The sequence below is a fragment of the Populus trichocarpa genome, chromosome 5, assembly GCF_000002775.5.
Source record: "Populus trichocarpa isolate Nisqually-1 chromosome 5, P.trichocarpa_v4.1, whole genome shotgun sequence".
NCBI lineage: Eukaryota > Viridiplantae > Streptophyta > Magnoliopsida > Malpighiales > Salicaceae > Populus > Populus trichocarpa.
In genome coordinates this window covers 20244691-20259024 of record NC_037289.2, presented here as the reverse complement: position 1 = coordinate 20259024, position 14334 = coordinate 20244691, and the positions used below count along the sequence as shown (strand labels likewise).

General features: G+C 33.2%; 2 protein-coding genes across 3 annotated transcripts; both read right to left on the bottom strand.

Annotated features, from left to right (window-relative positions):
• Positions 1 to 3853: 3853 nt before the first annotated feature.
• Positions 3854 to 5282, bottom strand: LOC7469239 (probable serine/threonine-protein kinase At1g01540). The gene has a single exon (XM_002306678.4). The coding sequence runs from the start codon at positions 5061 to 5063 to the stop codon at positions 3954 to 3956; it is 1110 nt and encodes a 369-aa protein (XP_002306714.2). The 5' UTR covers positions 5064 to 5282; the 3' UTR covers positions 3854 to 3953.
• Positions 5283 to 7150: 1868 nt separating this feature from the next.
• LOC7492479 (histone-lysine N-methyltransferase ASHH1) lies at positions 7151 to 14012 on the bottom strand. 2 transcript variants are annotated; one of them, XM_002306677.4, is made up of 10 exons: positions 13824 to 14012; positions 12581 to 12645; positions 11956 to 12112; positions 10922 to 11008; positions 10534 to 10618; positions 10359 to 10452; positions 10045 to 10243; positions 9703 to 9737; positions 8315 to 8804; positions 7151 to 7484 (listed from the first exon to the last, which is right to left on the bottom strand). In XM_002306677.4, exons 1-10 carry the CDS (start codon positions 13863 to 13865, stop codon positions 7212 to 7214), a joined length of 1527 nt encoding a protein of 508 aa, XP_002306713.2. In that variant the 5' UTR covers positions 13866 to 14012; the 3' UTR covers positions 7151 to 7211. The 2 variants fall into 2 exon arrangements, with proteins under 2 accessions (XP_002306713.2, XP_052309274.1); XM_052453314.1 differs by lacking the exon at positions 13824 to 14012 and adding an exon at positions 13320 to 13481.
• Positions 14013 to 14334: the final 322 nt, after the last annotated feature.

The window sequence follows — 14334 nt, the reverse complement described above, 5'->3', positions numbered from 1 at the left end:
ACATATCCCACTTGACTCACTCTTGCGGACACCATGCTGCGAGCCTCCCGCCTCGCAAGATTGACCTTATCTCGCTGATTGTTATGGGCACATTGCACTAAAGCACATAAAAAGATTTAAATGTTAATTTAAAATTAATACTCAATTTTATTAAAAAATAAAAACTTGATTTGTAATTAAAAAATATGCCTTCATTCAAACAACATGAAAATTCATTAACAAGGAAATGAAGTTTAAATTAAAAAATACATTTCTCCTTAGTAATTATAATTATTGTCTTGCATTGCAAATATATATATAATTATTTAATTAAATAGAAAATAGATTCTAAAGCCAAGGTTGTTAAACTTGGTTAAGGTTATAATTTAGTTCATGAGTTTGATAGGTTAATTTAGTTTGACTCAAATCTATCCATAATATTGTTATTTTAATATTTTTTTTATAAAAAAAACATTAAATCAACCTTGTTCTTAACTTTTTCTTTTTTTAAAAAAAAAACATTGTTTTAGTAGACTCGACAAAGTCACGGATACTCTTGTCATATCAATTGGACCATACTAGATTAATTTCTATTTGATTTAATTTAAAACTCAATCTGACTCAAAAAATCAAATTAATAAATTGTCATGTTAACTCAATAAATTTGATTAAGTTTAATAGGATAACACACATACAACCAACTAGTTAATAATAAAAATGATAAAAAAATTTAAGATAAATAAATATTATATTGAATTCAATAAAATATAAATCATCATATGTATATACACAAGTTAAATTTAAGTCGGGAAGTTAGATTTAATAATTTTAATATTTATGATAAAACAACTAGATGGAAAAAAACTCCACGGGTAAGTATTCATTAGATTTAAAAACACTGTAGTTACTATTTGTTTTTACATTTTAAAAATATTAAAAAAAAATTAAATTAAATTTTTTTATGATTTTAAATCATTTTAATACAATAATATCAAAAATAATTTTTAAAAATAAAAATATTATTTTAATATATTTTCAAATAAAAAATATTTTAAAATATAATTACAATCAAATTCCTAAACATCCCCAACATGCCATAACTATAATTGTAATATTCGAAGGGACACAGCCACACAGCCGTCGGAATAATTAAATCATTTCCAAATTTTTCTTGGACATGTCATTATATCGATCCACTTGTTGCCGCTACTTTCCAAACCAGCAATTTGTCAATAATATATTGTAAAGAGTTAATGATATTTTTGCTTTATTGTTTTAATTCAAGGCTATTAATTTTTAGCAGGGTGGACCAAGTCGATAGTACTCTCGTCACGTTAGCTGAGCCTTACTAGATAAATTTCTATATCATTTAATTTTAATCAATGGATCATCATTTTAATCCCATAAGCTTGGTTTAGTTTAACAATATTATTAAAGAATTTATGGGATAACACGCATATAACTAACTAGCTAGTTAAGAACAAAAATTATAAGGTCACAAAAAATAACAATTAATATTAATATTTTATCTATTACTTATTGGATAAGTAATTTAAATATTCATATCCTATGGGTATCTATTATTCAAATATTATTTAATATTCAATAAAAAATTATAATTAACAAAACACTAAAGCTGATAATGATTTTATTGTGCTCCAGGACACGATTTATTATTCATAATTATTGTATTGATTCTTGGTCATTCTCTTATACATTTGTTTTGAAGGTAGGATGGTCTTTTTTATAGGATGTTGATGTCTTTTGAAAATTAAGTAGGGTTATTTTGGTAATTGTGTTTATGAATACATAGTAAAACAACAAATTTAACCCTATAATAAAATAATTCGATGCTTTCTACACATAGACAATTTTGTATTTTCATATTTGGTTAAACAATAAAACTACGACAATACCAATGTCATTTAAATATTTTAGCCTTGCATTTAGGAACTTTGTAGTAATTCTCTCATGATCTATTTGTGATTGTTAATTAGTTTTGGGGGCATTTTTCGGTTTTATGCAATTAGAAAAAAAATATTGAAAAAGTTGCTGACAAGTGCAAAGCACTCGTCACCACGTTAGTCGTTTCGTCGACTTCAAGCAGCGCGTGAAGTTGACTCCATTGGTTGTACTAGTGCTTTTCCTGCATCATTGGATCCATCTTAGCGTCCTTTTCCTCTTTAAATGACGTATGTATGGTGGTTGTACGTTGAAAATGATTTTTTCTTTTCTTTTCCTTCTCTTTCTTTTTGAATTTGAGTGCAAACCATGCTGAAAATCAAACCAGCCCTTCAATTGTCTTTTTGTTTCGATTCAATCTCTCTTCTCTTACTTGTAATTTTTTTATTTACATTGGTTGTTTCTAACTTGATTTTATTTTTGATTTCATCCCTGGTTATTTGATTTTTAAATTTTGTACTCATTTTTTGAATTGTTATTTGTTTTGTTTTGAATTGTTTTCTTGATTGATTTATTTTCTTACAATTTCACCCTATGTGTATTTTTCATTTAATTTCTGTGTTAAATTTGGACATGTTTCTTTTAGTGCTATTTTTAAATCATTTTCTTGATGGATTGTTTTTTACAATTTCATCTTTAAATATTTAATTTCATTTGATTTTTATATCGGATCTAGTTCTAATTTTTTTAATTGTTTTTTTTTGTTTTGCATGGTATTTTTTATTAATTATTTTTCTCAATTTCATTCCTCGATGTCATATTTAGTCCTAAGAATTTTCTCAATTTTTTAAAGTTTGTCTCCTTTTGTTCTGGTTTTCCTTCAGTTATGTTAATATTAGATTAGTTGATAATCTAGATAGGCTTGAATGTGATTCTTTCTATCTTTTTCTCATTGTTTTTTTTTTATCAATTTATTTATTGTTGTTGTATTTTATTTTTTTTATATTATTTAAATTTTCACTTTAACCAATGATTTTGGGCTTGAATTTTTTTTTTGTGCCTGTTTTTATTTTCAAATTACAAATATATAGATTAAGTTAAATTTAAATCGATTTCAAATTGAATTTGACAATTGACATACCTATCTGTATATATAAAAAAGCCCATCGATTTGGATAGGTTGGTGGTCCTTGTGTTTTGATTAAATTTGCATCCTGGATGCTACAACACAGCCATGATCATGCCATGTATATAATTGTAATAACCGTCATCAGAATAATTAAACCATTTCCAAGTTTTACGTGGACATGTCATTATATTGATCCACTTGCTACCACTAGTTTCCAAACCGACAATTTGTCAATAATATATTGTAAAGGGAATTATTTTTTTTAGTTAAATGTAGGTGTTTGGATCAACTTGCATATATTTTAATTAATCCTACGAGTTCTAAAATTAATAACTATATAAACCTCTAGTAATTATTATATAAATAACCAAGACTCGAGTATAATACTACAGAATAAAAAGAATAATTTGACTCGATGGATAGGGGGAGCGACCTCCAACCCAAGCACGAAATCAATGTTGAGTCACCAATCATCGAGAGCCAAGCGGTCGAATAGGTTGGGGAAAAACAAAGCCCTTAGGGTAAGGTAGGGGGCCGTCGCGCCTGCGCTTCCTCAAATAACTATTTTTTTCTAATCAAAATCTTTGTTAGAATTCTTTAAATGAATGCTAATATAGTAATTGAATTGATGTTAGCATGCTTATGCACATGTGGAATATGTACAAACATTATATTTTATTTTTTAATCAAGTGTTTATACTTTTATTTACTTGCTGTATGGGTATTTGTATTTTTTTAAAAATAATTAATTTCTTGTTATCTTTTTAAATTAAAGGTGGAATTTATTTAGTTTGTGATAAGAGAAAAGAAAACGAATAATGTTTTTTATATGTACAAGTCACATTTTATTCTTTGAAGAAATTACTAATATTTTTTCGTTTTAATTTTATTTAACTCAACTTGGTCATACATGGCCACTACAAGAAGTAAAATCTTGAAGAACCTATGAAAGTTTTTTCAACAAATCCACAACTTCACTCATGGCGGGCCTATCTCCCATAAACTCCTCTGTGCACAAAGAAGCAATCCTAAAATATTCCTTAACTTGATCATCTCCACTCAAACCCTCCTTCGGCATATTACAATCCAACATCTCCATATGACGATCTTGCCCCAACATCTTCTTAACCCATTCAATAAACCCCACCTCTTTCTTCTCCACCACCTTAGGCAAATCCGGCCTCTCTGCGGTCGCAATCTCAAACATCAAAATCCCAAAACTGTAAACGTCTGCCTGCACCGTCGCTCCGATGAAACCGTCTTTATACTCCGGTGGCATGTACCCAAAAGTCCCCGCAACCTGCGTGGACACATGCGAGCGCAACGCCTCGATTCTACGGGCAAGCCCAAAATCAGAGATATGGGCCTGAAAGCTCGCGTCCAACAAAACGTTACTAGCCTTAATATCCCTATGAATAATGGGAGTATCAAGCCCATGCAAATAAGCAAGCCCATTGGCCACGCCCATAACTATCTTGATCCTCGTCTCCCAGGGTAATGGGAACTTATCAAAGTGATCGTTATCCGTTGATGATGTGTCGTGAATCCACTGGTCAAGACTCCCTCTTTCAACGAACTCCAGAATTAAAACCCGGTCCCGGCCCGAAACACAATACCCGAGAATCTTGACAATATTTCCATGGCGTAACTGACCTAGAGTCTCCATCTCGGCGCGAAACTCACGAAAACCTTGAAAAGCGTCCGGGTCAAGCTTTTTAATAGCAACCGTGGAGCCGTTGTAGAGTGCAGCTTTATAAACCAAGCCGAAACTGCCATCGCCGATGATTAAATCGGTGGAGAAGTTCTTGGTGGAGACTTTTAGCTCTTCCATGGAGATGTGGTTTATAGTCGGGTCATAAGAGGCGGTTTCGTCCATTGTTACGGGGGAGAGCTCCGGGTTTGTTACGGTTCTGGTCTGATGGTGGCGGAGGCGGCGTCCATAGTCGTAGTCTTTGGTTGACTTGCAGACGAAGACTATGAAAGCCAAGATAATTATTAGGAAGAGGACGCTGCCAGCGGCGGATGCGGCTGCGGCTATGAGAGCGGGGTCCATTTAGAGAGAGAGGGAGAGAGTGGTTGTTTCTTATGTAAGAATCTTTCCAGGGTTTAGAAGTCGACGAGGGAAGGTGGAGGGCTAGGTGTTGGGGAAGGATAGTGTAGAGGGCGGAGGACGATGGGTTGAATCATAACGTGCATTGTCAGACTGGGTCCCACCATGATCGATGTTGATTATGATATTAAGGTATCTTTGATATCGCGGAGGGCCGCGTGTCTTAAAAAAAATCAATTTTTATTTTAAAGTTTTTAAATGGTTTTAATATAAAAAAATAATTTTTAATATATTTTCACATAAAAATATATATTAAAAAACCATAGTTATTAAACCCGGCCCGGGGTTGACCCGGTCAAGGGGCCGGGTCCCGGGTTTCATGGGTCAACCCGGAAAAATTAAAAAAAATTAAAGTTTTAATATTTCATATGAAAAAATCTATGTAAATATAGATTATACATATTATGAAGTTTAAAATAATATTTTAAAAAGTTTTTTATCCCACATTGAAAAAACATAACTTTTTTCTTGGAAACATAGAGTATATATATACTAATAAGTTTCAAATCCCACATTGAAAAGATAATATATTATCCTTTTAAGTTGAAGTATTTAAACCAAAAGGTTTTTTATCCCACATTGAAAAAACATGATTTTTTTCTTGGGAACATAGAGTATATATATTAATGGGCTTCAAATCCCACATTGAAAAGATATCATGTTATCCTTTTAAGTTGAAGTATTTAAACCAAAATGTTTTTTATCCCACATTGAAAAAACATGGTTTTTTTCATGGGAACATAGTGTATATATATGAAAGGGTTTCAAATCCCACATTGGAAAGATACTATGTTATTTTTTTAAGTTGAAGTATTTAAACCAAAAGGTTTTTTATCCCACATTGAAAAAACATGATTTTTTTCATGGGAACATAGTGTATATATATTAATGGCCTTCAAATCCCACATTGAAAAGATATCATGTTATCCTTTTAAGTTGAAGTATTTAAACCAAAAGGTTTTTTATCCCACATTGAAAAAACATGGTTTTTTTCATGGGAACATAGTGTATATATATGAAAGGGCTTCAAATCCCACATTGGAAAGATACTATGTTATTTTTTTAAGTTGAAGTATTTAAACCAAAAGGTTTTTTATCCCACATTGAAAAAACATGGTTTTTTTCATGGGAACATAGTGTATATATATGAAAGGGTTTCAAATCCCACATTGGAAAGATACTATGTTATCCTTTTAAGTTGAAGTATTTAAACCAAAAGGTTTTTTATCCCACATTGAAAAAACATGGTTTTTTTCATGGGAACATAGTGTATATATATAAAAGGGCTTCAAATCCCACATTGAAAAGATAATATGTTATCCTTTTAAGTTGAAATATTTAAACCAAAAGATTTTTATCCCACATTGAAAAAACATGGTTTTTTTAATGGAAACATAGAGTATATATACTAATGAGTTTCAAATCCCACATTTAAAAAAAAAAAAAAACCGGGTCTCGTCCGGGTTCGCCCGGGTTCCGGGTCGACCCGCCGGGTCGCCCGGGTTTGGCCGGGCTGTTGCCACAGCCGGTCTTTTATTAAACCCGGACCGGTCCAGCCACCGGGTCCCGGGCCGGGCCGGGTTTAATAACTATGTAAAAAACAAGTAAAACACATTTCGGGCTGAAATAATATTTTATCAGGGTTAACACCAATCGAGATATGAATCAATGCAATGCGCACTTTTACGTGCCATTATAATTCAATCGTTAGCAAGAAAGAACCAAACTCTTCTCTTTCTTTTTTTGTTTAGAATTTCAGAAACCTGGGTTTATCATGGAGGCCAATATCCAATACCTTCAAATATGTTTTATAGCAAATACAAATATTATTACTAATTTCAATATTTTTTTTGTTGAAATCATTTAAAAACTATATATTTTTTTTAAAAAATACTTTAAAAAACAACCATCACGCTCCCAAACATCCAACTAACCACTATCACAAAAAATACTTTAAAAAATAATCAAACTAGCCGCCGCCATCCCAGGAAAAAATTTTAGCATGCTATTAAGGATGAGGCAAGAAGACATTATGTGATCGAGCAATTTGTGTTTCTTTTTTATTTATTTTGGAAACGGTTGTCAACATGTTCAGTATCCTAGAAACTTGACTTCATTATCATTACCAGGTTCTTCAGAAGGCCGTGCTTGTTCAAGTGTCCTTTGTGGAGTGCAAGCAATATTCTTGATAATGGAGGAATAAAGGTCAAATTCTGCCTTCAATTTCGTGCAGCATACCTGTATCCACTTCTCAGCAACAGTGGTAGGTACACTGTCTTGGCTATCCCTCTCATGCTCTTCAATCACGGGTCTTATTTCATTGTACAACAAAGAAAGTTCAGAGGCTGCATCGTTTTTCATTTCCTGCCCCAGTAATAAGCTTTAAACATAAGAAAAGGAAATCGCATTGCATCCGCGAGCACGCACATATATATGTTACTCACAGAGAGAGGAAATAATAAGGAAACACAGCAACATTAGTTCTAACACAGATGCTCTGCAAGAAAAAGGCTACATGAATAGCCAGATACCAATTTCTTCAGAGCAGTCAGGTGTATACAGTGTCAGAGTGTCTATCCCAATTATAATTATGATGAACGAGAATAACATCTAAAATGAAAAACAAGAAAAATATGACGTTTAGGTTTGTTCTCAAGTCCTTCATTCCTTCATCATAAGCTTCGTATAATGCGGAAGAAGGAAGACATGGAAGTTTCAATTCTACAAAGTCCCCCCCAAAAACATTCATCAGCTTTGCTCTAATAGCACTTTGCATCCTGTATTTCTTAACGCCTTACCTTTTGCATCATATATTTTGGTTTGAATATGAAATGTGCATCCTATAGTTTTTTCTACAGCAATAAAGTTTTGTTCTTGACCCTAGTAAATCCACATGTGAGCGAGCGCACACAATATTATTATAGCAACCTTTTAAAAATCCATAAATGCCCCTGCACTTCTTAACCATGCTTTTTTTTTTTAATGTAAACCACTTATCCATGGTCGGCTGAAATTAAGAGGCCAAAGCCTAATGAGGAAATTAATCAGCCTTTTTGGTTTATATTTAAACCAATTGTAATGAATGTAAGGCTGGGAATCATCTCCACCTTTGCTTGCATAAAATAGTTTAATTACAAATGTGTGGCACACATGCAAGTATGTGTATATTTACAAGTACATAAATAAAACCATACCTCATAAGTGAGCACTTCCTCTTGAGCTTCTTTCACTGCCAAGAGTTTAGTAACACGCTTTGCATCAACTTGCTTTTGCATCAGATGTTTCAACTTTCCTGTAGAATATTGCTTTGATCGTTTCTTCGGCACGGGCCCTGATCCAATGTGATAATTCCGGCATGCACTATTACTTCGGATGCGAGATATCATTGCATTCTTTGGTGCAAATGATTGTGGTGTACCTTGGGAATATAATGCCATCTCTTCATTAGCTTCAGCTTTTACTGCATTCATAACCACACCCTCCATTGGAAAAGAATCAAGCGGTTGAACACTAAGAACAGTGGATTCCAAGGGTTTGTCAGATTCCACATCAAAATTCATCACTGTGGAATATTCAATTTTCCCACCAATATCATATTCAGAATCGGAGTTTGCAATTTTGAGGAACTTGGAGGAAGGTTCATCTTCTGCAGAATCATATAGTGGAATTTTTTCAATTGAATACCTGTGTCCAAAAATCAATTTGAAGTAAATATGGTAACAAAGTACATCCATATGAATGGTTTATCACAAAGATGTAGTCCGAGGGCACACCTTAGCCAGAGAACAAAGTTAGCAGTAAATTCAGGGTATTAGTATATGCGCACGTATGAAAAGGTTTTTGTTCCATGATAATTTCTTTAAGATTCAAGAGCAGGTGATCTTAAAATTATTGACACTTAACCTAGACGTTGGCGGAATATTTTCTCTTTGCAAGCCATCGCAGGAAGAATTTTTCACAGTAATGGAAGAAAAAAGGTCCAATTTTGTAGTCATTGGACAAGATACAAAACAAATTAGCATTTAAACCGTCATTTCCACCTTAATGTATGAAACAGCCAATTACAAAACAATGTAAGTGTTATTTTATCTATGATTTCCTGATAAGGTGTAGCCGATCTATCAAAAGAAACAGGGATGCCTTGTAAACATGGATAGGAACAATATTGAGATGCAGCAGGCAAAACAACAAGGCTAGATTCTATTGCACATTGTAAATTACGGGGTAATAATATGGTAATATTGGTCCCTACAGGTCAACCTTAGATGGAAGAAGCACAGTTGTCCTTGCTACTGGATGCAGGTGAGGGGTGGTAACTAAACCAGCTAAACTAAGCACTCCTGTCCTTGTTGTGTTGACTGTCACTAATCACATAAGTTGATAATGACTTATCCCATCTGAATCAGCAGGGAAGGATAAAAGGCAAGCTCCTCATACATGATTTCAAATGTTAGGAAGAATAAAGATTAATAGCTGCCTCTATATATGTGCCAAAATAATTCAATAAAACTATGATAACCCCTAACAAATAAAAATGATTTTTTTTTTGCTGCACAATGCATCATGAATAAGAATACATTACCTGTCATCGTCATCTTCCCAGAGATAAGTATCTTCCTGTTGAACATGAGGAGAGAGGAAAGTTTATCAGAAGTTCCAGAACCACATCAATGTTGATGCTCATCAAAGATAAGCAAAACAAAGAAAAACATAAATAAGGCAAGGAACAATACTCACAACATGAGATTTCTAAAATGAGAACAACTTCATGGAAAAATAGATTCAAAACGTTATAAACACATTTGCTACAATATTTAGCAAAAAATGAAACTTTGCCTTTCATTAGAACTTCAGTTTCAAATCAAATACATGGTCAAATGTGTCAAATTCTCTCTAAGTTCAGATTCACCATTTGAAAGTTTACCTGGAAACCACGAGACTTTGCCCCAAGAAACCCAGAACAGTTGACTGCACCACAGAGGCAGCGAACTTTGGCACCACCGTACCATTCAAAATTATAATCATATGCCAGTTCCGTTCCAATAGAAATGTTTTGCTTCGCAAATATTCCAACCCTTATTTCCCCCAAAACTGTCCACTTTCTTGTCTCACAATTTGGTTGGCTACAATTTTTTTTTAGTTACAAGTCAAAGTCAATTCAAAAACCAAAAAAGGATGTGAAACCAAGAAACATCTAATACAAATAGAAAAATTAATCTTCTGATCTAAGACACTCACCATGAATGATTTATAAACCTCGCAAGGCTTCCCTTTTTAGTGGCGTCGATAGATTCAGTGGAATTCAGTGAAATGATAAATGCATCTTTGAGTCCTGCATCAAGCCACATGAAAAGATGAAGCTACCTTCAATTGAAAAGTGATCCAGGCATATCTATGATGAAATTCATTCTACCTTGATTTTCATAAACTTGGGATCTTTTCTTTGCTTCTTTCCAGGATATTACCTCTCCACAGTACTCAATAATAAATTGTCCTGCCTGCATTACTTAGAAAAGGAGGACTCTGAGCATAATTGCACCCATTGTATGATAACATATAGGCAGAAATATTAGGGACAAATTATGTTATCAATTAGTAATGGTGCCATGACATGCATTAGATACTGATTACTGACAAACCACCTAAATAATTTACTCCTGTGAATATCTAGCAAGTAGATGAACTTTCTTGTCTTTGCCTTGAAGCGGCTAATAACAGAGAACAAATTATAAGAGAATCCACCCAAAGGAATATATTCTAAAAATGATTGCAAAAGCTCATCCCAGGTAGATCATTCTCACCTTTATCTCCTCATCAGCAAGAAGACCCCACCCGCGGCCCTCGGTTTTAAACAACTGTGTTTTGGCATACTCAAACTTCTGAAATCTCTGTTAACATCAAACAGAAACATAACAAAAAAAAAAAAAAAACAAGAAAGGAAAAGGGTTAGTTTCAGTAATGTTTGAACAAGAAACCTCAAAGGTTCATCGAACTTCGTAAAGGTGCCATTATCGAGATATTATGCAAAGAATTAAGAATCATAAACCAAATTCCATGTCAATAGGATCTGAAAGACCCAGAGTTATTACAAATGATATGAGAACTGATCTAAGATCTAGACCCAATTCTTCCTTGATGATGTATGATTCTTTTGCTATGATTCAAATTTTAAAGTTGACTTTGATTTTGTTGTGTGCAAACCTTCCCTGATGAGAAAGCCAATGTTCAAGCAAGGCTGCAAGAGGAGCATATTGTTAAAATTTGACATCAATAGTACTTGAGAAAACTACTCTCGTCAGCACTTTGGATTGATGAGCTTCCCCGCAACGAGAATTGTCTTATACTTGAGAAAAACTTTCAGATGTTATGAAAAGACCTTAAAAGATCATGAAGAAAAACAAGAGGCATTGAAGAGGGCATGTGGATAAGCATGTCGCACCTGAGGGTGATGCTTACACACAGGAGTGGATTTGTGTGGAATATGAACAATAACGATTTTTTAAAATAAAAAACTAACACATTTTTCCTTTTCTTTTAGGAGAAAAAAAAGAAGAAGCTTATTGGATGGAAAGAGGAAAAGCTCAATCACAGCAAATGTATGCATTGTACAATTATTCTCTCTTAATGTTTGACTGGCCCAACTCAATGAAATTATTAAAACAATGGCTGCATATCGAGCATACAACATTTATTACTGTAACGTGTAGTCTACACAGACAGAGAATAAAAACTTCACGAGTATGCATGTTATGTACATGTGCACCCCGAAAGGTACTGGAATACAGTAATCATTGGGGTTTATAGAAATGACGCAGATATGCAGTATTGATGTAACCTGATTCTTGCAATAGACACCACAAGGGCAATATCCAGGCGTGCACTCTGTGCTTGTTAATAAATTCAGGCACCTCTCCCCACAAGCACTGTCAGGATCATCGCCATTAAACTTGCATTCACAGATGGCAATGTCTTCTTCCTTCTGTTTCTTATGTCTAGAAAAGCAAGAAAAGCAAATCAACAGATTTCAGTAAACGAAATGCACCTAAATCCTAGAGTGCAGCCCCAACCAAAATGTACAAGTTCACAATAACATGAATAATTTCCAACTAGACTAATAAAAAATGTGTAAGCAAACTAAAATTGGAAAAGAATTTGACATGCTCGGATCCTCCGCAAAGAATCTTATCAGGTGAAGCAAAACAGGAAAACACTAATATGATAATACTAAAAGTTGAAGTTCATGAGAGAGAGAGAATCACACAACAAACCTAGCTCCACATTTAAATGCAAAGGCACATTGCAACCGAATCTGTAAATTTTCTAACCCTATTACTGAAATTAAAAGATGCTGCATTCAATTTTCTAAAGATAAGATGGAAGTAAAATAGGTGGTTAAAAATTGAATCCAGCAATTAGAACAGTTAAAAGTAAAATAAAATGAAGAGAAGATGATGCCTTACTTTCGATATATAAAATCATTCCGTTCAATATGCTCATAATGTGGCAGCTCTTCGGTCCATTGATCCTTCAAAACAAGACATTGTCTCCTCAGATGCATATACATGGCCATCTCATAATAAAGCAAGACAAATATATGATCAGGTAAAAAGGCTGTTTTCAATGACTAATCTATAACAGAACAATCACTACTTTCAATGGTTATTAACATCCAAAGTTTTTATAAGTTAATGCACTTTTGTTTACCTAAGTTTATATGGTATTATAAGCTCATATTCCACATATAAAAATTCACTCATGAGTTTATACTGATTGCATGTTCAGCCACGCGTGACAGATAAAAGTTCAATCAGAACTCAACCCATGAACTTCATAGAATCTGAGACTTGATCAATTCCTTAAAGCATGTACAAAAATAATTCAAATTTATAACAGAGATACTAAGCTTAAATTCTACCATTTCGTTAAACTCATATTCTCCAGGTGCTTTAACAACAGTGAAATAAATAAAACAATCAGCGTGTAAGAAATTCATGCTGATGATAGAGTTTAACAATAACAAAATTACTCGCAGATACAAGTGTGTGTTGCATGTGCACACGCACTTGGGTACAAAACACTCATGTAGTGCCAGAAACAATATCACGTCTTTTAAAAGTTGAAACATGCAATGAATGATACTGTGATACAATCAGCTGCAAAAACAGGGGACAATAATTCGATAGCCATGACTGACTCAACTAATAATATGCTCTGGAAATCCAAAATCCAGCACAGAAATAAAAACAAAACAGTTAATGCCATCTCCAGAGAACCGGATCGCAGACTTCACTTTGATATGTCACCTAAGGTTTCCATCACTTTGTGTACAAAATAAGCTAATAATCCAACAGGAAAACTATTCTTTTGCTCCCAATACAATCATTCACTGCTCCATTCAGTAATCAATCTCAAGTCAATTGCTTCCTAAATGAAGAAAAATTCTAAAAATTAAGAAAGAAAGGGTAGTATAAATTAAAATACCTAAAAACCCAGTTTCCCTTACTTATGTCTCCCGTTTCTAAGTAAACAAAAAAGACCTACTCACTTGACAGAATTCAATTCCTAAAGAGAAAAACAAAATCGTAATTCAAACCGAATTCGAGACTAACCAAGCAGACCCACTGATTTAAACCAGAAGCTCAGAACGTTAACAATTTGTTCAGATTGAAGAAAACAAAAAATTGAAGTTTCAGAAACCCTTACATTACTGCTTCCTTCGCCCACTTGGCACCACAGATTCTCCATGGAAGTAGACCTCACCACAGATTGAAATGAAACTGTGGGATTCGGGGCTACGTTTTCTTGTTATTTTTTCTGCGTTTTTTAGATATTATTACCAGCTAGATGAGACCCACGCTCAGTCGCGGATAGAAAGTTTTTTTTCACGCGAAAAAATATAAAGGCATTGTCAACTTGTCTTTTTTTTAGCATGAATAAAATTTAAATGGTAAACTGAAATGTTAGAATAAGTTGTTAATGATGAATAAAGATCACGAGGCTGTTTCACATTGTATTTTTATTTGTGGTAGTTTGTGTTTCAAAAATATGTTTAGTATAGAATAATATTAAATTATTTTTTTATTTTTTTATATAATTTTAATGTATTAATATTAAAAAAAAATCTAAAAAATATTATTTTAGTATATTTTTTTCAAAAAAATATATTATATTATAATACAAAACAAACACCGGTGAAAAACACAATGCACCATAA

Excerpts from the sequence above, each read along its gene's own strand:
- LOC7469239 (XM_002306678.4), bottom strand. The coding sequence starts at position 5,063 with ATGGACCCCGCTCTCATAGCCGCAGCCGCATCCGCCGCTGGCAGCGTC.
- LOC7492479 (XM_052453314.1), bottom strand. The coding sequence starts at position 13,382 with ATGGCATTAACTGTTTTGTTTTTATTTCTGTGCTGGATTTTGGATTTC. Across the intron at positions 10,244-10,358 it reads AGGTTTATAAATCATTCATG|CCAACCAAATTGTGAGACAA; the intron begins GTGAGTGTCTTA and ends AAAAAATTGTAG. Across the intron at positions 8,805-9,702 it reads TGGGAAGATGACGATGACAG|GTATTCAATTGAAAAAATTC; the intron begins GTAATGTATTCT and ends TTTTGGACACAG.